This window comes from Pistacia vera, unplaced genomic scaffold (assembly GCF_008641045.1).
Source record: "Pistacia vera cultivar Batoury unplaced genomic scaffold, PisVer_v2 Contig214, whole genome shotgun sequence".
Taxonomy (NCBI): Eukaryota; Viridiplantae; Streptophyta; class Magnoliopsida; order Sapindales; family Anacardiaceae; genus Pistacia; species Pistacia vera.
In genome coordinates, this window is record NW_022196018.1 from 488,574 (window position 1) to 512,523 (window position 23,950).

The following is a 23,950-nucleotide window of genomic DNA, read 5'->3' on the forward strand; positions in this document are numbered from 1 at the left end:
CTTGCTCTCTATGGATTCGACCCTGCTTACCGCTAACTATGGTATTTAGGTTTAATTTTGTAACTGTGACGACTAGTTCAACAGTAACCTAGCTCGGGTGAAGTGCCTCTTGAATAGACCCATTCAAGAGGAGCTTATCCACCTCAATTTTTAGGGCAGCATAGAGTTCAAGGTCTATTGCTTTTCTTTTCTGGCGAACCGGCTTAACCGCACTGTCAATGTTTAGTGCATGACATATTACGTTCGGGCTGATCCTAACCATATCGGCGTGAGTCCATGCAAAAATATCGACATTCTTATTAAGGAAGCTCGTTAGGCTTTCGGAGAGCTAGGGGTTGAGATCACTCCTTATTCTTAATACTTTGGTCGGCTCGTTTTCATTGATTGATACCTTTGATAGGTCCTCAACTGGCCCACTGTAAGGGCACTCCTGGATGCGAGAATCCACGTTGTCCTCTACTAGTCTAGGCTGTGGCTCGATTCTTCTTATTGCCATGGTCTGCTTGGGGATGCCCAATAGTTTTCCCTTTCCCTCACACACCATCTGGACTGCCCTTATGTAGCAATCGTGAGATTCATGTTGGGATCCTTATACTTTCTCGATCCACGTGAAGGTGGGGAATTTCATCTTCAGACGGTAGATAGAGGTGACAACCTTGAAATTCCGTAGCAGATGTCGTCCCAGGATGCCATTGAAGAGGGACGGATAATCTACCACCAAGAACTCCATCATCTTGATCATTTCGTTGGTTTCACCCAACATGACGGGGAGTGCAATCATTCCCTTAGGAATTAGATGATCCCCGGTAAAACCATAGAGGGGGAAGGAGGCAGGCTTTAGGTCTGCCTCGTCCAATTGCATTCTTTCGAAGGCTTGCTGAAACAGGATATTCACGGCGCTTCCATTGTCCACCAACATTCTGTGGACTTCACATCGGCCTATTTCAGGCGCGATGACGAGTGCATCATCGTGGGGGTGATGTAATCATACTGCATCTTGTTTCAAAGGAGGTAATTTCTTCTTCCTTGCGGATCTTAGCGGGTCGCGGCACTGTGCTCATTACACTTAAAGGGTCTTGGCGAGCTTCTTGAGCATACGTTTCCTAGGCACCTCGAGAGTTCCCCTCGAGGTGTGGCCCCCCGAAAATGATCCCTATGCAGTGGAGCCCCTTGCGACCATGACGCTTCTTCCTTTGTTCCTCTTGATCCTTTTCTCAAACAGGAGTCAGACTATCAACATACTCCTTGAAGTGCCCCTGTTTGATGAGGTATTCAATTGCTTGCTTGAGAGCCCGACACTCATCAGTGTGATGCCCATTGTCCCGATGATAGCAGTAGTACTTTTTGCTATTCCTGGCTGAGGGGGGATTCTTCATGGGCTCTGGTTCTCCAAGCAGACTGGCCTCCTCTGATTTATCCAGAATTGCCGATACTAAGGCATTCAAATGAGTGTATTGATTTTTGTCGCGATCGCGGCGAGGAACTGGGGCATAAGACTTTTTGGGCTCAAATTACTACTTCTTTCCTTTCCACTAATCGTCATTAGCCTAACTGCGATCATCCCTTCTACTGTTCTCCCCCCAGTTGGGAACACTAGTTAAAGGACCGGGGTTATGGCGATTGAGAGCAACCATAGAATTTTCTATTCGGAGATACTTCTCGGTGAGGTCATAGAAGCGAGTGAGGGAAATGTCATCCTCAGATTGTAACTCTTTCCATAAGTCAGTCTGCGAGCGTACTCCTACGATAATGAGAGTCCTAACGGACTCTTTAGGAGTGTAAGCTTCTTTTTGGAGTTCCCGGTGAAATCTATCTATATAAGATTGGAGGGACTCATTCCTCTCTTGTCGTATATTGCTCAGATAGCTTAATGGCATTAAGAACTTCCTGTTTGCCTGAAAGTGCCTCAAGAATAACGAGCTCATTTATTGCCATGAGCTTATTGATCCCACGGAGAGCGACCTGAATCAGTGCTTGACATGGGCGGTTAGTGTCACTGCTAAGCAGCGGCATTTGGCCAAGTCAGAGACTTGGTAGAGTTCCATAAGGTCATTGAACTTGTAGAGGTGGTCCTGCGGATCAGAATTCCCATCGAATGCCTGCATTCGGGCGTCCTGAATCTCGATGGGTGAAGAGCAACTAGTATTATTGGAGAAAAGGGAGACGCCTCAGTAACCTTCCCCTGTTCATTTTGCTGAGCCTTGAGCTGATCTAATTTTGCCGCAACTCTTCAATCCGAGATAGTGAAGTTATCGAGGGGTTACTTTCCGCAACATGGGTTCGACTCTCACGGTTGTGATTGAGGAAAGACCAAAGGTCGGGCCCTTCCTTTGCTTGGTCGGAGGCTTCAGCATACCTTAACACATGCTGGCTAGAGCCGTGTGAGGGTAGCAAAAGGCTCCGGGAGTTTTCCCAACCTCCGCGGTGGTCAGAACCGACCCACGGATGGTGGGGGTTACCTCAACGGCAATGGTCGGGACCATTATTTTGATGAGGCTGGGAATCTCCCCTCCTTGCACTTTTATGGGTGTGCCCATATGACATGGCGTGGGATGGCTCATGCTGCAACATGTCACAAAGTTGCAATACCACGGGTATTCTACCCGTTGCGAGACCGGTGTTCGCTAGTCCCTTGGAGCCCTTTGGCCCACTGCTCACCACTTGTTTCCTCTTACTCTTATGTGCTACAGTGCGTGCGATACGAGCCTTTGCCATTTTCTGCGCTTTCGCGCAACCTGCAGGCGTCTTTGGCAGCGACATCGCCTCGTTAGACTCCGGTGGTACGACTCGGTCCAAACGGTCTAACCTCTGGCTAACCGTTTGGAGAGTATTGTTGAACCTCTCCAGGTAATTCATCATGGCCGGGTCGAGTTGTGAGCTGGAAGGAATATCCTCCATGATACTCTGCTAGACTGACGACACTTTAGGAGAAGTGTCATTCTGTACCTGGGGGATTTTCTCATTGTCGACATCAGTTCGCTTCGTTTCGAAACCACGAGCCATTTGTTGGTGGATAGGATTGGTCAGAGGTTTTTGATGAAAAGTGGATACTAAATCAGGCTCTCCTTCTAGCGTCAAACCGTTGATGCTTGATTTTGACACCAACTACTCACACGTATGAAGTGCTATGCGGACTTAGAAATCACACGTGGTATGGAAGTATAAAAAAAGATATTGAACGGTTAGCACTTTTTTAAGTGGTTCAGATGCTTTGAGGAGAATCCTACGTCCACTGTAATTATATTAATGGGCGATTACAATCAGGTCGCACTCAGTGAGTTGGATTACAATAGAGAGAATAAATGTAGAGAGAGAGAGAGAGAGAGAGTATATGTTTTTGGCGGTGGATGAACCAACCTCGTAAAATAGAGGAGAGCCCTCTATTTATAGTTGGAGGATTCAAGCTGGTAATCATGACTCTGCGTGCAGGTAGGTGTGATACAATTTCTAATCCGCTTCCCATTGGTGTATGCACAAGAGATATCCTTAAATCGAATGGGGCTTCAACAGGTGGACAATTTCTAACCACTCATAAGTCTGACGTTTACTTGCCTCACTGACAATAGCCTTACCCCTTTTGTCCTTGCGGGACGTGGCTGCATCAAGACGACAAAAAACCTTCTTGAATTCTGATTAGTCCTTACTGATTTAAGCTCAAGTCAACCCTGGTTTTTTGGGCATAACAGTTTTCATCCATGCAGTCCACTGCTTTCAAGTCATGGGTCCACTGCCTTCATCATGCATAACGTGGAACAGCATTAACTAAATGGGAACTTTCTCAATTTCTAGTTTTTACTTTTCACAAGAAAAATGTAGTTGATGTTGATATTTAGTTGAAGGTCAAACCTACTAAACAAATTTTGTTAAACGTAGTACTAAATCTATTTCGTTACTATAAACTTCCAAGATTAAAAAAAAAAAGTCTAAAGCAAACTTTCCTGGAATTCTTCAAGGAAAATGGAACCGGCGGCAACTTCATCTATACGGAGTCTTCTCTACATAATGCTTCTGTTGTACTCTAGCCTTCTTATTGCTACAGCAACCTCTCAGGGTGATGAGTCCAGGCAAGCTAATAACAAACATGTTGCTGTCTTTGTGTTTGGAGATTCGCTCTTCGATCCAGGAAACAATAACTATCTCTATGTTAGCATTGAAGGCAAGGCGAATTTTACACCATATGGAGAGAGTTTGTTCGAATATCCGACTGGAAGATTCTGCGATGGCCGTACCGTCCCTGACTTTGCTGGTATGGTTGCTAGCTAGTGAATTACGATTATGTCGATCCATCTCAAATTGTGTTGTTTCATTAAATAATGCAGCAACGTACTTAAATTTACCGCTTTGGGAACCATACTTACAACCTGGAAGTCATAATTTTAGCAAGGGAGCTAATTTTGCAAGTGCTGGAGCTGGTGTTCTTGAAGAAAGTAGTCCAGATAGGGTATGTACAGCATTCTAGTCAAATGAATTACTATTATTGAGGCAAAATTTATCTTGACAATGCTTTCAATTTTTATAGCTTTACAGCCAAAAACAGCTAAAGTATTTTAATGAGGTGGCCAATTTACTGAAGCAGCAACTCTGTGATGCAGAGGCCAAAAAGATACTAGCCGATGCAATCTATTTGTCTAGCTTTGGAGGCGTTGATTACATGACTTTCATCAGAAGTATTTCTAATCCTACCGAATTACAACAACGGGAACATGTAAACAAGGTGATTGGAAATTTTACAGATGTGATTAAGGTAAAATTCTGTTCAGCAAACTTCTATTATTGAGGTTTTCCCATGTTAATCTTCTTTATATTTATTTTTCTATTTTTTATGAAGGAAATATATGAAATGGGAGGGAGGAAATTTGCATTTCAGAATGTGGGACCTTTGGGATGCACACTACGAATGAAACAAGAGTACGATCTTAGTGGTGGTGCTTGTGTAGAAGTGCTCCAAGAAATCGCTAGTCTTCACAATAGTCTTCTGTCTAATGTCACTACGAAGTTGCAAAGCCAATTATCAGGATTCGATTACGTAATTTTTGATTTCTTCAATTCACTTAAGGATATGATAAATTATCCTACAAAATATGGTATGTTATATATAGGTCATTATTTTTTTTTTCTTTTAAATGCTCAAACGTAATCTAGCTCTTACTCTTAACTTTTGCTGTAAAACATGTCTATTGTAGGTTTCAATGTGTCAGAAATTGCATGTTGTGGCATCGGTTCACGCCGGGGTTTCGAATGTGGAAGAGTAAAACAATATGAACTGTGTAGTGGTCCTAATGAGTATGTGTTTTTCGATGGAGGCCATCAATCTGAACATGCTAATTCTATATTATCCAACTTCTTGTGGAATGGAGGATCAGATTTTACATGGCCTATTAGCATGAAGCAACTTTATGAACTCAATTCCACCATTCCCATTGAGATTTTATCTGAAGATAAACTTTTGTTTTCCATGTAACCCATCAAGTTAAATTGGGTAGACTGCAGCCACGTATCTTATGCTTAGTCAATAATTTACTATAATTTATATCAAGGGATATTTTTTAGAGAGATAAGAAAGTACACATTCAATTTATGGCCTATAGATTCTGTAAGTTTATGGTGCTAACTCCATTACTATGTGGGATTGTTAGCTGGCAACTTGTGGGCATAAATATCCCTTGATATATGTATTGTCACTTCCAACTAGATAATTGAAGGTCAAACCTACTAAACAACGTAGACTAACTTTTTATATAATATCTAATGAGTATCTAATTAGGGTGTTTAAGATTCTAAGATATATTTTAAGTTATAATAAATTAAATATATTAGATATACTTTCAGTTGTCTATTTTAAATCATTAAGATAGTTCATAGGTTAATTACTTTCTTTAATTGTAATGGATCTGCGATCGCATAGTAAAATAAAAACTACAGTTAAAGAAGAGTTTTAGAATTCAGAGCAGTGTTTCAAAACCCGGCCCGGCCTGACCGGTTCAACCTAGACTCGGGGCTTTCACCAGGCCGAATTACCCATTTCACTATTTACTGAAAACCCTAGAAATTTAGATGATGATTGGCGAACAATTGAAAGCTGAGATATTGGGGCTTTTGGAGAGAAAGTGGTGGTGAGTTCAATGGTGGCAACAAAGTTAATTTCTGGTAAGTGAATCGATTGGAAATCGAAATAAAAGGCGGCAGCAACAACTGACTATTGCTAGCGAGGTTAATGGGGGTGGGGTGAGGTGGGTTTTCATTAGGAGGCTAAGGGGAGTTTTTTCGTGGTGATGGGAACGATTGTCGATGCCAACGGTGGTGAGATCTGGCCTAGAAGGTCGACGTTGGCGTTGGTAAGATCTGGTCGAAATCGAACTGATTTTGACCAGATCTTGGGTAGATTTTATGGAGAATGGGCTCAAGAGATGATTGAGATTGCATTTGATGTATCGCCGCCACCAACCATTCAACCGCCAATTGTATTCAGGGTGTGTTTGCTAAATTTCAAATCTGTATGAAATGAACTTAATTTTTAGGGGTGTATTTGCTGAATTTTAAAATTTTTGTCACCTAGTTTGACTGGCTAGTCAAACCTATTAATTGGTCAACCCGGGACCTGACAACGTAGTCGGGTTTCACCCCGGATTGGTTATTAAAACATTGATTAAGATTAACATGAGAAAGATATGAATTTAAAAGATATAAGTTAAGAGTACCGTATGATACATATCAAAATTAGATGATTTATTATATTCCTATAGGATTTATTTAGTAGCTAGATCAACTAAACAGATCATTGTAATGATCATATGCAGAAATAATCTAAGTGGGTTACAAGCTGTAAAAAGAATTATGGAAGCTCAAACAATTGCTTCACATTGTAAGGCCCTGTTACATTTGCTACTCAGCTCAAAATCAGCTCGGCTTATTGGCTGTTCGTCTGTTGTGTAGTGTGGCCACCATTGAAGAAAACATACTACGGTTTGAGTAGAGAGTATAAGTATTTTTTCCACTGAATCCTCCTCCACAAACTGGTCCATTGAATTGTCCACTGCCACAACATGCTTTAGTCCCTGCTTTAAAACTTTCCTGACATGGTCATAAAAAATTAATTAGTTCAGTAAATGTAGTGAAAGACGTAAATTGAGAGAAAATTAAAAGAAATTAAAGCTTCAATTTGTGTATTTGATTGAATGAGTGAATAATACAGTAAGGGTTCGCTACTTAAGTAAGTCAGTACGTAGCTGAGAGAGTGTGAAGAGAAAAAGGAAAGTGAAAATACAGAGACATTCGTTCTCTTTAAGAGAGCAACAAAAACGACAGCGTTTTTTTGTTTTTACTTAGCTAAATACTAGCTAAGCCCTTATCTTCTGAATTCTGACACTTTAATCCACATGCCCACTCAAATCTAACTCCCTAGTCCAGGTTTCCAAATCCTAGAATTTTAATCCACATACTCAAAACGAATTGCCTCCAAAACAAAAACTAAATTCAGAGAAAATTAAAAGAAATTAAAGCTTCAATTTGTGTATTTGATTTAATGAGTGAATAATACAGTAAGGGTTTGCTACTTAAGTAAGTCAGTAGCTGAGAGAGTGTGAAAAAGGAAAGTGAAAATACAGAGACATTCGTTCTCTTTAAGAGAGTAACAAAAAACGACAGTGTTTTTTTGTTTTTACTTAGCTAAATGTTCGCTAAGCCCTTATCTTCTGAATTCTGACACTTTAATTCACAAATGTTACTTGTACTAATTAGGACGTTCAATTTTTATATTGGCTAATTATATATGACATACCATATTTTGAAGCATTGTTAATTAATTCTATCGAGAGTAATGCTCGTAACGTGATAAAGTACATAACATGTAAATCTCCATTTACACCCCATAAAATGCATAGAAAATTCTCCGCCGCGGCATGATTTTATGTAAATTTCTACTATAACCATATCATGCATACCAAAGACAGTTTCCAGAAGATGAATATAAGTATATCAAAGCTGAAATAAATTCGAAGTTAAGGCATTTATGCACAATTATAGAAATCACATTTCACTAAAAACATGATTTTATGCAAATTTCTAACATTCCACTCACCAAATCAAGCTATAATTTTAATGGGGTATCTTAGACACATATATGTTGATCCAGTAAGCCATTTCAGAATAAAAAACTACTTAGATTTTCTTTTAACCTCTCAAAACTGTCAAACTGTTTTCCAGAATTGAGGTTGCTGAAATTTAAAATTCATATTAATTCACCCTTAACTTGAAAAATCCTGAAACTTTCCAGAAACAAACAAGACACCATAAGAATTTATCAGAATTTAAAATCACTCATTTTGGATGAGTATAAGTATATTAAATCAGTTCATGAAAATGCATGCTCTGCAGAAAACATAAATTCCAGGATTACATGGCAGACTTCAAAAATTCATAAAAAATTCAATACTTCGAATTTTTGGGTGAAATAAATTTTCAAACAATCCTCAAGAAGTCTAAAACAAAATATCTGAAATTTAGCTTCAATTGCAAACCCAAAACATATATAGGATGTTCGAAAGTTTAGGATAGAAATGTATGCATGAAAACCAATTCTCCAAATTCTTCTTCTCGGCTCATTCCCTCAACCACTCAAGTGGTTCATCTTTCATTTTTTGTAAAAAAAAAAAAAAAAAAAAAAAAAAAAAAAAAAAGAACTAAAATGGTTTTATATAGTGCCCGGGAAGTTCACTTGAGGCCAAAGTCCCTGCTGGCAAATTTCTGAAAAGTTCCTCATCTTTGATACTTCTCAACTTGCCCCTTGGAAATTCTACACCTTCTTTGCACTCAAGTCCTCTTGCCAAATCACTTAGCAGTCCTACTGATTCTTATATCCTTACCAAAACACCCTGGAAAGTTTCAATTTCTTACAAATCACCGCCCAAAATCAATAAAATAGACTTTAATAAAATCCCATAAAATACGAGGTATTACAATATAATGATATATTAATTCCCCACTATAGAATAGACTGAAAACTCTTTTGTTGTGAAGTTTGGTACAAAAAAAAAAAAATCTCTTAGATGCGGACCTTTGACAATTCAAGAAAATTCTCATGTAGGTCAGAATTTTTCTAATTTTCAATAAGAAAAAAGTTTGATGACTGTTTATATGGACTTCATCTAGATCTAATGCTGACCTCTACAGAAAAGATAGATGTATTCATAAAACAATTTATACAAAATGTGGCACACATTTACATGGTGTATAATTGTACCTTGCTATCTCCTTCTCAAGGTAGAAAATTGACGCATGTCCTTCCCAACTTTCAAGATTTTTAGTTGTGGGCAACTATATGCATACAAATTTTGTTAATTAGTTGATAATATTTCCAAGATAAAAAAAAATAATAAAAAAAAAAGGTTAAAAGCTAACTTTCGTGGAATAGAATTCTTAAAGGAAAATGGAATCGGCGGCAGCTTGATCTATACGGAGTCTTCTCTACATAGTGTTTCTGTTGTACTCTAGCCTTCTTATTGCTCCAGCAAGCTCTCAGTGCGATGAGTCTAGGCAAGTTAATAACAAACATGTTGCTGTCTTTGTGTTTGGAGATTCGCTTTTTGATCCAGGAAACAATAACTATCCCTATGTTAGCATTGAAGCCAAGGCAAATTTTACACCATATGGAGAGAGTTTTTTCGAATATCCGACTGGAAGATTCCGCGATGGCCGAACCGTCCCTGACTTTGCTAGTATGGTAGCTAGCTAGTAGCTAGTGAATTATGATTACGATTATGTCGATCCGTCTCAGAATTAATTGTGTTGTTTAGTTAAATAATGCAGCAATGTACTCAAATTTACCACTCTGGGAACCATACATACAACCTAGTGACAGGCTATTTGTAAGTATACGAAATCGTGCAAGTAATAAAGCTCGAGTAAACGAATGTCGAATCCCAAGGGAACTACCTACCAAGTACCAAACTATTATATCCTATTGCTATTTGATAAAACAAAATTTTAAGAGAAGCGTTAATGACAACGTAATAAACTAAAAACTAAATAAATGCATAATTTGTTAAAGCTTTGATGTAAAGATCAATATGACTAAACCTAGGGCATAGATTTCGCACCAATTTACTCCTATGCATTGACATTTGATGTTAACCTAATTAAGCGTATTCTAAAGGCCAAATCCCCTAATATTCCACTAACTCTCTCTCGAGCAATTAGCAAATTAACATTTAAGCAACAACCCAAGATATCTCTAAGTTGGATTTAGGTGCTAAAAGATCATTAAGTTCTGTGGAATTTACCGAAGCCTCACAGATCGCGGTAACCTATCTCTAGCGTTCGCTAAAGCTATGGTTTTATTACCTAAGATAAATTAGGTTTCATCTCTCGATCTCAACCCAACCCATGATATCATTCAACTCTTGGGCCCTTAAGACTTGAAAGCATTACACACGATAATAAAACTTAGAAATCATGCTCAATATTAGATCAATAATAATGTCAACACATGTTCATAAATTGGGCTACATCTGTAGCCCTAGAAAAGAGAATTAGTCCATAATGAAAATAACAAAATCCATCATTCTGTTCAATGACATCAGTTCAAGAAAGAAAAAGATAAAAACTTCTCTAATCGGTGAACGAGAGCTCTCAGGATCCCGATCTCTAACTTGATAGCCGTCTTCTTCCTCCTCCAAAAGTCCTCTTTAATTTCTTAAAAACTCTCTTTTATATCCTTGGGGTTCTTGGTCGTGCTTAGGAAACAGATTAGAAAACTTAGCCCATTCAGATTCGTATTAGGGTAATGAATTAACACAAACTCATGACCCATCGCAGCGGCGGTAAGAATGGTCACCGCGGCGATCGTTCTTTCTGTCCAAAGCATCTGTAAACTTCAGCATTAGATGAAGTCTTCAACACAAACATTGTAGCTCTCTAAATAAGCTTTCCAACGCCACCAGAATCGTCAAATTCTGACTTCTACAGCTCAAGTTATGACAGAAATATCAAGGCATACTCATGATGAAGAATTTTCAGATTTTTCGTAACATCTTCGACGTGCCACAACTCCCTCATTTCGACCCTGATTCTTGTGCCGTTTGTTCCTAAGCGTTGTGAATCCTATCGACATCATTCTTTTCCCTTCAACAACCTGTTTGAGCTTGAAAACACTCAACATGCACCTGTGATCCCATAAATGGTATTTATGAAAGAAATAATCCAAATTCAACACTTTAAACACATTTTTCCATAAATAAACCAATTAAATCACTAACAAAATATGAACATTCAAGCTCTTACCACTAGGGGTGTTCAAAAAAATGCAAAAACCGAACCGAACCGAAAAACCGGTTAACCGAAAAAACGGTTCGGTTACGGTTCGAAAAATTCAAAAAACCGAATTTCCGGTTTGGTTAACGGTTCGAGAAAAAATACAAAGCGGTTAACCGAAACCGGTTTTTTGAACCGGTTTTACAAAATATATATATATTAAATAAAAATAAATATTATATATTAAATAAAAAATAATAATATTATATATTATATATTAAATAAAAATAAAAAATAATAATATTTTTAATGTATCGTTAGTAGTAGTCAATGAATATATATGAATGTCTAATTTTTATTTGGATATGTATTATTTATATTTACAATTTAATTTAAGAAAAAATAAAAAAAATAAGTTTTATAAAAAAAAAGGAAAACCGGTTCAAAACCGGTTAACCGCTTTAAAAAAAGTGGTTAACCGGTTTTTCGGTTAACCGAAAAACCGGTTTTCCCTCTAAACCGGTTCGGTTTCGGTTTGGGAATTTTCCCAAACCGAAAAACCGGTTCGGTTCAAAAAAGCGGTTAACCGGTTCGGTTAACCGCTTTTGAACACCCCTACTTACCACAACCCTCAACCAGCTTTTTGCTAGTCCCTAGCAAAATAAGCGATAAAATAAGTCTCTAAGCTCGACAAGAAAATAACTAATTAAAAACCTAAATCTAAACTATCCTAAATCACTTTCGTAGATTGACACGATTGCATTTAGCGCATGCAACAAGCCTTTAAACCCCTAGGTGGCCCTAGTTGGACGAATTGTAGTCTCGTGAGGGTTTCCAGCGATGTTACCCACAAACATCCACACTAAACGTATCCTAAACTCCAAAAGTAACAAAAACATAACCATTAAAAAAAAAAAAAAAAAAAACACATTAACAAAAAGTCTTGGATCAATTCATAAAGACGTCTCAAAAATTGCATATACACAAAACAAATATATTAATTAAAAATCACCTAAACTCACAGACAATGCAAACATCAATTTCATTTTCGTTATCAACCCTAGAACATCCATACATCCACAAACCATTAGTCTACAAACTCGGATGGTGTTATGCACAACATTCATGAACAAAATTTTTGGTCTTAGTATTCGGGTTATGACTTATATGCGAATCATGGAATCAAACTCCATAGGCTCACTTTTCACATCACTCTCCACTAATGTAGAATTTCACATCACCTTGGATCAATAGGTCTTTGTAAAGGTTGTAACATTAGGCTGGGGTATGAGTTCATGAAAGAACGGAAAGAGAAATTAACAACAATTACATTAAGAGACTAAATTTTCATTCACTCTTATTACTCTCATACACAACACTTCTCTTTTTCACTCGGTAGCTTCCCAGTCCTTATTGAGCTCTTTCTTTTTGACAGTGATAACCACTCAATTTCATAATTCCCAATCTTCACAATGCTTTTTCAATGCCTAATTTTTTTTTTTTTTTNCTGTCTTCTTCCTCCTCCAAAAGTCCTCTTTAATTTCTTAAAAACTCTCTTTTATATCCCTGGGGTTCTTGGTCGTACTTAGGAAAAATACTAGAAAACTTAACCCATTCAGATTCGGATTAGGGTAATGAATTAACACAAACTCGTGACCTATATCCGCGGCGGTAAGAATGGTCACTGCAGTGATCGTTCCTTCTGTCCAAAGCATATGTAAACTTCAGAATTAGATGAAGTCATCAACAAAAACACTGTAGCTATCTAAATAAGCTTTCCAAGGCCACCAGAATCATCAAATTCTGACTTCTACAGCTCAAGTTATGATAGAAACATCGAGGCATACTCATGATGAAGAATTGCCAGATTTTCCGTAACATCTTCGACGTACCACAACTCCCTCATTTTGACCCTGATTCTTGTGCCGTTTGTTCCTACGTGTCGTGAATCCTATCGACATCATTCCCTTCAACAACCTGTTTGAGCCTGAAAACACTCAACATGCACCCATGATCCCATAAATGGTATTTATGAAAGAAATAATCCAAAAATTCCATCTTTAAACACATTTTTCCATAAATAAACCAATTAAATCACTAACAAAATATAAACATTCAAGCTCTTATCACAACCCTCGACCAGCTTTTTGCTAGTCCCTAGCAAAACAAGTGATAAAATAAGTCTCTAAGCTTGACAAGAAAACAACTAATTAAAAACCTAAATCTAAACTATCCTAAATCACTTTCGTAGATTGACACGATTGCATTTAGCGTATGCAACAAGTCTTTAAACCCCTAAGTGGCCCTAGTTGGACGAGTTGTAGTCTCGTGAGGGTTTCCAGCGTGATACCCACAAACATCCATACTAAATGTATCCTAAACTCCAAAAGTAACAAAAACATAACCATAAAAACAAACACATTAACAAAAGAAAGTCTTGGAACAATTCATAAAGACGTCTCAAAAATTGCATATACACGAAACAAATAGATTAATTAAAAATCACCTAAACTCACAGACAATGCAAACATCAATTTCATTTTCGTTATCAACCCTAGAACATCCATACATCCACAAACCATTAGTCTACAAACTCGGATGGTGTTATGCACAACATTCATGAACAAAATTTTTTATCTCAGTATTCGGGTTATGACTTATATGCGAATCATGGAATCAAACTCCATAGGCTCACTTTTCACATCACTCTCCACTAATGTAGAATTTTACATCACCTTGGATCAATAGGTCTTTGTAAAGGTTGTAACGTTAGGCTGGGGTATGAGTTCATCAAAGAACGGAAAGAGAAATTAACAACAATTACATTAAGAACTAAATTTTCATTCACTCTTATTACATAACACTACTCTTTTTCAGTTGGTCGCTTCCCAGTCCTTATTGAGCTCTTTCTTTTTGACAGTGATAACCACTCAATTTCATAATTCCCAATCTTCACAATGCTTTTTCAATGCCTAAGTTTTTTTTTTTTTTTTTAAATTTATAAAATAAGAAGGCAGAAATATGCACATCCCCACTTATCTTACAAATACCTCACAACCCCCAACCAAGTTCTTCGCACACGTGGGTTGTGACAACCACACTTCCTTACCAAAACTCGTAATAAGCTTGAAGAACAATAAAGTCTCTTAAGGTTAACATAGGTAGGATTGTATTTTAGGCTCATAATCAGGATAAGGTAAAAATTAAGTTCAAAGGAAAGAAAAACAAGGCTAAATTGTGTTTAAAAGGCCCAAAGGGCTAACTAGTGACAACAATAACAAGGGTTAGCTTGAAAGGCTCAATCGGTCCAAAAACAGCCTAAATCATTTCCTAAGTGATGTGAATTCTAGGATTTCGCCTTGAGTGATTATCAAATGAGTTCTAGAGTTTGTTGAGATCACAATAAAATTCATGAAAACTTCATACATAACATGTCTCTAAGTAAGTGACTGAACCACTTTTAATCCATAGTTCACTAGGGTCTCAACTCAATGTCATTAATATTCACACTCATCCGAAAGCAAAGGTAAAAATTAATGTCCTCTATTAGTTCTATGTTATTGCAACACATTCCTATCATAGACAGTTGATTACATCCAAGAGACAAAAATAAAAGTCACAACCTAAAACATAAAGAAAACAAAAAAAAAAAAAAAAAAAAAAAAAAACAATTCTGCTCAATTTAAGTTTTCTTAAATTCCTACCCCCAATCAATAAAATCAACATTGTCCCCAATGTTAAGCGTAAGAATAAAAGAGAGAAAACGTTACCACATTCCTCAACATAATAAAGCCATCCAGTCATATACACCAGTCGTTCTATCAAAACAGAAAAACCACTAAATAGACCTTGTTGGCCATCAGAGTTATGCAAAATACAAGAATGGATAAAAAAAGCATGAACAGTAGACAAAATGCAAGTACATCAAAAAAGAAAAATAAAAACGACCAAAACAAACTACATTGACAACAGTAACTCAAGCACACTGAACTCTCAAACTACTCCTCCATGCTTTCCTCAGAGTCCTCATCAAGATCATCGCTCCTCAGAGTCCTCATCAGGATCATCGCCTTGTTCCTCATCCGCTGGGTACACAAAATCAGTCCATTCACACCCTGGTGCTGCTATCCTAGCATGGGCAAGTTGCAATCTCTGCATCTCATGTTGCACCTTCATTTGCCCACTCATCCACGTCATCCAGGCTTCTTGGCGATTCTGTTGCGTTTTCAATTGTTTGATGTCTTTATAGAGCTTCGACAATTGATCTCTTTGGGAAAGCTTCGTTGATGAAGATGCTTTGGCCCTGGATACTTCTATTCTGCCCCCACTGGTTAAATTTTGCAAAAATTGCATGGTAAGACACACGCCTTGCGGAATAAAAACCTCTTCAACATTCAATGGCACTTCAGCTTGCTTACACAATGCAGTGATCAGGTGAGGAAAGTAAAAGCCAGTCTTGGTACACTTTGCTGAATGGGTGATCTCTTGAAAGATAATCTCACCCATATTCATTCTCATCTTCTGCTGAATTGCATATATAAGAATCGCCCTGGCTTTACTAACAGTGCTCATGTGCTTGGATGGCATCAATCGAGCGCATACAAAATGCAGCCACATGCGTGAAGTTGAGTTCAAGAACTTACTGTCAAAACGGATGTGTTCCCAAGCCACAATAAACCATGTAGCTTTCCCGTCTGTCAAAGAATTAATTGCTGCGTCAAAATCCACTTGGTGCTTGAATGCGGCATAGGCGTCATCATCTAGCTCAACTTGCGGCAGCCCATAAAACTGATTAATAGCAGCTGCATTGAATATTATCTCTTTACCTCTTACCATTGTCCTCCCGTCAACGCTATCAAAAACGTTGGCATAGAACTCCTTTACCATAGAGGCAACATCATGCGCTGGGAGTTCTTTACAAAATTTCTCCCAACCCAGAGCATGAATCACATCAGTTATTCCCTCAAAAGCTTCTGCAAATACCAACCCTCTCTCTTCAATAAATCCACCCAGTTTCTTTACAAAATTCTCATATCTTTCCTAGGCAGCTGGACTAACAAACCGGGTATCACTAGAGGCCTGCCTTTTTCCTTTGTCACTCCTATCACTTCCTGGTTTCTTTTGGGTGCGATTATCACAATTTCACTCTTAATCCAAATATTTTAATCACACCAATTTAATCTATTTTTCAATCCTCAACGAAAAATCACCACACTCCCACAAACAACAACTACCCTTCGTCAATTAAGCAACACTACGCACAGATTCAATCACGAACACTCAACAACAATCAACAATAATCAACCCATACCCACAAACGACAACTGCCCTTCTTCAATCAAGCAACAATCATCAAAACAACTACAACAATTTCACAAAATTCACATCAATCTCTCCCAATTTTCGACAATCAACAAAGATCAACCCATACCCACAAAACTCAAATTAAGGGATTCCACTTTTCCAAATTAGAATGCAAAATGGGTGAGAAACACTTACTTGAACCTTGTACTGTCCAAATATGCCTTGAATTGACATGAATTTGATGAAATTTCGAAAACCCCCAATTTGCTTTTCGAAAGCCTAACCTTGATTTTTCGCAAATTCTCCTCTTGCTTCCTTAATCTGGGTAATGTGATGGGAATGTGAATGTGTTAGTAAGCAATGGAGTGCAAATTGAAAATGGGTTGAAGAAATTGTGAGGAAATGAAAAAAATTTGGTGAAGAGCACTTGTGGAAGAGGAGTCTATAATGTGAAAAGTTTTTAAGAAAAAAAAAAAGACACAGGCTGATTTAAACGTGAAATCGCGTGGCCTGGTGCGATCGCTGCAACGATCTTATGCGTCGCCATGGCGATCGTGCTTTTCGTCGCAACAGCACTCTGGATTCACGCTCGCTGCAGCGATGAAATGCGTTGCTGCGGGGAGCGTGATCAATCACAATTGGGTTAATTGTGTGCGTCATTCGCGCTCGCTGCAGCGATAAAGTGTACCACTACGGCGAGAGTAATGGGTCATCTAATTTGTCCTTGCGTGCGTTTTGACAATCACCTGAAAATATTCCAAAAATTAAAAACATAAAAAAAAAAAAATAAAGACAAACGGAATCAAAATATTGGGTTGCCTCTCAACAAGCGCTTGTTTAAAGTCTTAAGCTTGACTCCTTTTCGGTCGTCAACTAAGATTCTGAAGAAGAATTGAAACCCTCTCGTTGTCATTTCCATTCTCAATATAGGGTTTCAATCTTTGCCCATTGACTTTGAATGTTCCCTTCGTCGGGTTGTTAAGCCCTATCGCCCTATGCAGAAACACGTGATGAATGATGAACGGGCCAGACCACCTTGAGCGCAATTTTCTTGGAAAAAGTCGCAGTCTCGAGTTGAACAACAACACTTTGTCACCCTCCTTGAATTCCTTGTTCACAATGTGTTTGTCATGCCACTGCTTAGTCTTTTCTTTGTAAATCCGGGCATTCTCTTATGCATCATTGCGAAACTCTTCCATCTCATTGAGTTGCAGTAAACATTTTGCTCCAGCAACTTGTAGATCAAAATTCAGAAACTTTACTGCCCAATACGACATGTGCTCTAACTCCACCGGCAAGTGACAAGCTTTTCCGTAAACCATCCTATAGAGCGACATTCCTATTAGTGTTTTGAATGCCGTCCTATACGCCCATAGTGCATCATTAAGTTTAGTTGCCCAATCCTTTCGAGAGGTGTTCACTGTCTTTTCCAAGATTCGTTTCAGCTCCCTATTCGATACTTCGACTTGGCCACTAGTTTGTGGGTGATATGGGGTTGCAACTCGATGTGTAACCCCATACTTGCCCAACAATGTTACGAATTGACGATTGTAGAAGTGAGAACCACCATCACTGATAAGGCTCTTGGCGTGCCAAACCTTAAAAAGATATTCTTCTTTATAAACTTGATAACGACACGAGCATCGTTTGTTGGCAATGTAGCAGCTTTCACCCACTTCGACACATAATCTACAACAACCAAAATGAAACGGTTAGAAAACAAAGAAGAAAAAGGTCCCATAAAATCTATCCCCCAAACATCAAACAATTCTACTTCTAGGATATTATTTAAAGGCATGGCATTTCTCCTAGAAATATTCCCAACCCGTTGACACTCATCACAACTCATAACAAAACGAAAAGCATCTTTAAAAAGAGTAGGCCAGAAAAATCTTGATTGAAGAACTTTTGCGACGGTCTTTGTCGAATCAAAATGACCACCAACTTCCATTGAATGACAGTGACGAAGTATATTCGTCATCTCTTCCTCTGGCACACATCGTCTTATCATCTGATTGGCGTAATGCTTGTACAAAAATGGATCCTCCCAGAAGTAGTACTTTAAATTTGCAAAAAATTTCTTTCGTCTCTGGGAGTTCATTCCAGGGGGCATAACCTTTCGCGCCAAATAATTAGCAATGTCCGCAAACCATGGTCCTTCTTGAATAGCAAACAATTGCTCATCCAGGAAGTATTCGTTGATTGGCTTTTCTTCCTCTCGAACTTCTTCACTGGACTCCAACCGGGATAAATGGTTAGCCACTTGATTTTCCATTCCTTTCTTGTCCTTGATCTCCAAGTCGAAATCCTGTAGAAGCAATACCGATCGCAATAATCTTGGCTTAGAGTCCTAATTTTGCTAGGAGGTACTTCAATGCAGCATGGTTGGTGTACACGATGACCTTGGTACCTAGCAAATAAGAATGAAACTTATCAATAGAAAACACTACTGCTAAAAATTCTTTCTCAGTAGTGGCATAATTCAGCTGAGGTCCTGTTAAAGTCTTACTGGCATAATAAATCACATGCAAGACCTTACCTTTTTGTTGTCCTAAAACAGCCCCTAAAGCATAATCACTCGCATCACACATGAGTTCAAAAGGTAATTCCCAATCGGGCGCAACAATAATAGGAGCAGAAATTAATTTTTCTTTTAAACACTTAAATGCTTCTAAACACTCTTGACTGAAATTAAAAGGAACATCCTTAGCTAATAAATCACAAAGAGGTTTAGAGATTTTACAAAAATCCTGTATGAATCTCCTATAAAAGCCCACATGCCCAAGGAAGCTTCTGACAGCCTTCACTGAATTTGGAGGTGGTAGTTTCTCAATGACTTCAATCTTCGCTTGATCCACCTCAATGCCGTTCGCTGATATCCGATGACCTAACACGATCCCATCTCGTACCATGATTAATGGCATTTTTCCCAATTGAGCACCAAGTTAGTGTCAACACATCTCTGCAAAACATTAGACAAGTTAGTTAAACACTCATCAAAAGAATTTCCAAAAACAGAAAAATCATCCATAAAAACTTCAATGGACTTCTCAATCATATCGGAAAAAATTGAGATCATGCAACGTTGAAAAGTTGCAGGAGCATTGCACAAACCAAAAGGCATTCTTCGATAGGCGAATGTTCCATATAGGCACGTGAAAGTAGTCTTCTCTTGATCTTCCGACGCTATGGCAATTTGGTTGTAGCCTGAATATCCATCAAGGAAACAGTAGAACTCATGGCCCGCTAACCACTCCAACATTTGATCGATGAATAGCAATGGAAAATGATCCTTACGAGTCGCGAAATTCAGTTTGTGGTAGTCAATACATACTCTCCATCTCGTGACCGTTCGTGTTGGAATCAGCTCATTATTATCATTACGGACCACTGTAATTCCTCCTTTCTTTGGCACCACTTGGATTGGACTCACCCATGCACTATCCAAAATGGGATATATTATTCCTGCATCTAAAAGCTTCAACACCTTCTTCTTGACCACTTCTTGCGTTGACGGATTCAATCTTCTCTATGGTTGGACAGTAGGCTTGTAACTTTCCTCCATTAAGATCTTGTGTGTGCAGATTGAAGGACTGATACCTTTGGTATCCGCAATTGTCAATCCAATGGCCTTCTTGTATTTTCTCAAAATGTGCATCAACTTTTCTTCCTCTACAACACTCAAAGAAGCATTAATAATGACTGGAAAAAATTTACCCTCTTCTAAAAATGCATACCTTAGATGAGATGGTAGTTGCTTGAGCTCAAGTGTAGGCGCTTTTGTGATTTGTAAGGTTGACTAAGACTCCACGGCTCCAATTTCTCTGATCAATTTAGCCTCGGGATGACCTAAGGGTGGTAAAGCACTTAAGTATCTTAGACACTCCCTTATCTCTTCACTATAAACTTCTACCTCCTGGTCTCTAGAATTCATCAAACAGTTCTCTAAAGGCAGAATTGGGTAGTTCTCTTCAAAATTCTGCTCCACCATGGTGTCGAGAACATCAATCTTAAAACATGAATCTAATTCAGATGGACGCTTCATAGACTTGAAAACATCAAATTCTACTTACTCATCTTCTACCCTTAAGATCAACTTCCCTTGGTGGACATCTATCAATGTTCTACCTGTGACCAGAAAAGGTCGTCCTAAAATTAAAGGTATTTCCCTATCTTTTTCCATGTCTAGCACTATGAAATCTACTGGGAAAATCAGTTTGTCTACCTTAATCAGGACATCTTCGACTACCCCCCTAGGATATGTGATCGATCGATCAGCTAATTGGAGAGACACGGTGGTCAGCTTCATTTCTTCCAATCCAAGCTTCTTGTAGATGGAAAAAGGCATTAAGTTAATACTAGCCCCTAAAGCACATAATACTTTATCAAAATAACAACTACCAATAATACAAAGGATAGTAAAACTCCCTGGATCTTGTAGTTTAGGTGGTAGTTTCTTTCGAATCAGCGCGCTGCATTCCTCCGTGAGCATAACTTTCTCGTGTTCCTCGAATTTTCTCTTGTGGGTGAGGATCTCCTTCAGAAACTTCACATACTTCGGCATCTGTTCTAACATATCAACAAAAGGAATATTAATATGTAAACTTCTAAACATGTCAATGAACTTACCGAATTGCTTGTCGAGCTTATGATTTAACCGTTGTGGGTATGGCAGAGTTGCCTGGCTCGACGGGGGTTTCTGCTCAAATGTTCGCTCGCCATGGCCACCAGATTCATCGCCGCAGCGATCGTCTAATAAGCCTGATGAATTCAAAGCAACTTCATGATAGCCGTGGTGACCAGTTTCATCGTTGGGGCGATCGTCCTTCCTTCTGATGAAATTTTCTTCCTTCTCACACTCGCCGCGGCCACCATCTTCATCGCCGCGACGATCGTCTTTCTAGTCAGCCTTCAGGTTTTGTACTATCCTCTGTTTTTCACTCTCCGAATTTTCCAAACTTCTTCCACTCCTCAAGGTGATTGCATGTGCCTGTTCCTTGGGATTTTTCTCTGTATCACTCGGTAAAACCCCTTAACCTCTTCCCGCTAATATGTTGTGAATCTGCCCAATCTGAGTCTCAAGGTTCCTAATAGATGCAGATTGATTTTGAACTAGGACGTCGGTCTTCTCAAACCTCTTCCTTGTCTCCTCAATGAACTTGGTCAATGCATTTTCCAAACTTGATTTTTGTTCTTGATGTTGAAAGGCAGGAGCTTGTTTTTGCTCATTGTTGTTGCTCCATGAAAAATTTGGGTGTTTCCTCCATGCTATATTATATTTATTGGAATATTGATTCCCTTGCCCTCTTTGGAAATTGTTGACGTAGTTGGCTTGTTCATGCTGAGCAAACTGGTTTCCTTCTTGGTAATCGTTCGAGGCATGATTTCCTACACAAAGGTCACACGTTAGAGAAGAAGATTCAATTGCATTTATTTTCAACACATTACCTAATTGCTTCTGGATGTTCGTAAGTTGAGCAGCCAATACAGTGTAACTATTGACTTCGTGCACTCCCGCTGATCTCCTTGTTGAATTTCTTTCTGGAGTCCTCATATAGTTGTTGTTCGCCATCACCTCGATCAGATTGTATGCTTCCTTTGGCGTTTTATTGTTCAAGGCTCCCCCACTTGCAGCATCAATCATGGCTTGAATGGTTGGTAGCAAACCTTGGTAGAACGTTTGCACTTGTGACCAGATTGGTATACCATGGTGTGGGCACCTCCGTAAGAGATCCTTGAACCTTTCCCATGCTTCATACAATACCTCTGAATCTTGTTGGTAAAAGTTGGTAATCTCACTCCTCAGTTTGGCCGACTTGGCACGTTGAAAGTACTTAGTGAGGAATGATTGAACCAACTCATTCCATGTCGTGATGCTCCTAGATGGCAATGAAATCAACCAGGCCTTAGCTTTATCTCGTAGAGAGAATGGGAAAAGCCTTAGTCTGATTGCATCCTCGGATACCCCATTATGCTTGAATGTGTCGCACAACTCGAGGAAATTTGCGATATGCAGGTTGGGATCATCATTCGGTAACCCAGCGAATTGGATTGACTGCTGAATCATTCCGATAATTGCTAGCTTAATCTCGAAATTGTTCGCTTGAACGGGTGGTCTCTTGATGCTTGAATAACACCCATCAATAGTAGGACTAGAGTAGTCCTTCAATGCTCTCTGAACCATTGCTGCACCACCCATTGCATTTCCTCCTAAATTATCCTCATTCTCATTCTCTTGATTTTGCATATTAGGATTGACAACTCCTGTGTTTGCCATTGATCTTTCAGAAATAGCTAGCCTCTTTTCTTTCCTCAACTGCTTCGCGGTTCTCTCGACCTCAAAATCTAGTGGATTAAGATGACCACGACCTCTGGAACGTAAACTCTACAGATTCTAGCTGGAAATCACAAACAAAACAAACAAAAATAAAAATTAATTAGTAAATAGAAATAAAACAAATCAAATTAGCAACTAAATATTTCGTATTGATATTGGTAAAACAAAACAGTTCCCCGGCAACGGCGCCAAAAACTTGACAGGCTGTTCACAAGTATATGAAATCGTGCAAGTAATAAAACTCGAGTAAACGAGTGTCGAATTCCAAGGGAACTACCTACCAAGTACCAAACTATTATATCCTATTGCTATTTGATAAAACAAAATTTTAAGAGAAACTTTAATGACAACGTAACAAACTAAAACCTAAATAAATGCAGAATTTGTTAAAGCTTTGATGTAAAGATCAATATGACTAAACCTAGGGCATAGATTTCATACCAATTTAATCCTATGCATTGACAATTATTGCTAACCTAATCAAGCACATTCTAAAGGCCAAATCCCCGAGCTAATATTCCACTAACTCTCTCTCGAGCAATTAGCAAATTAACCTTAAAGCAACAACCCAAGATATCTCTAAGTTGGATTTAGGTGCTAAAAGATCGTTAAGTTCTATGGAATCTATAGGAGCCTCACAGATCGCTGTAACCTAACTCTAGCGTTCGCTCAATTTATGGTTTTATTACCTAAGACAAATTAGGTTTCATCTCTCGATCTCAACCTAACCCATGATATCATTCAACTCTCGGGCCCTTGAGACTTGAAAGCATTACACACGATAATAAAACTTAGAAATCATGCTCAATATAAAATCAATATAATACTGTCAACACATTTTCATAAATTCGGCTACATTTGTAGCCCTAGAAAAGAGAATTAGTTCATAATGAAAATAACAAAATCCATCATTCTGTTCAATGACATCAGTTCAAGAAAGAAAAAGATAAAAACTTCTCTAATCGATGAACGAGAGCTCTCAGGATCCCGATCTCCAACTTGATAGCCGTCTTCTTCCTCCTTCAAAAGTCCTTTATAATTTCTTAAAAACTCTCTTTTATA

At 38.5% G+C, this 23,950-nt stretch overlaps 1 protein-coding gene and 1 non-coding gene across 2 annotated transcripts; both read left to right on the forward strand.

Moving 5' to 3' along the window:
• The first annotated feature begins 3,957 nt into the window (after positions 1-3,957).
• LOC116129791 (GDSL lipase-like) lies at positions 3,958-9,730 on the forward strand. The gene is made up of 6 exons (XM_031415525.1): positions 3,958-4,246; positions 4,320-4,441; positions 4,520-4,744; positions 4,829-5,084; positions 5,184-5,457; positions 9,490-9,730. The coding sequence occupies exons 1-6, from the start codon at positions 3,958-3,960 to the stop codon at positions 9,728-9,730; spliced, it is 1,407 nt and encodes a 468-aa protein (XP_031271385.1).
• Positions 9,731-22,253: 12,523 nt separating this feature from the next.
• Positions 22,254-22,360, forward strand: LOC116129946. The gene has a single exon (XR_004127979.1). It is a non-coding gene; the product is annotated as a small nucleolar RNA R71 (small nucleolar RNA).
• The last annotated feature ends 1,590 nt before the right edge of the window (positions 22,361-23,950 follow it).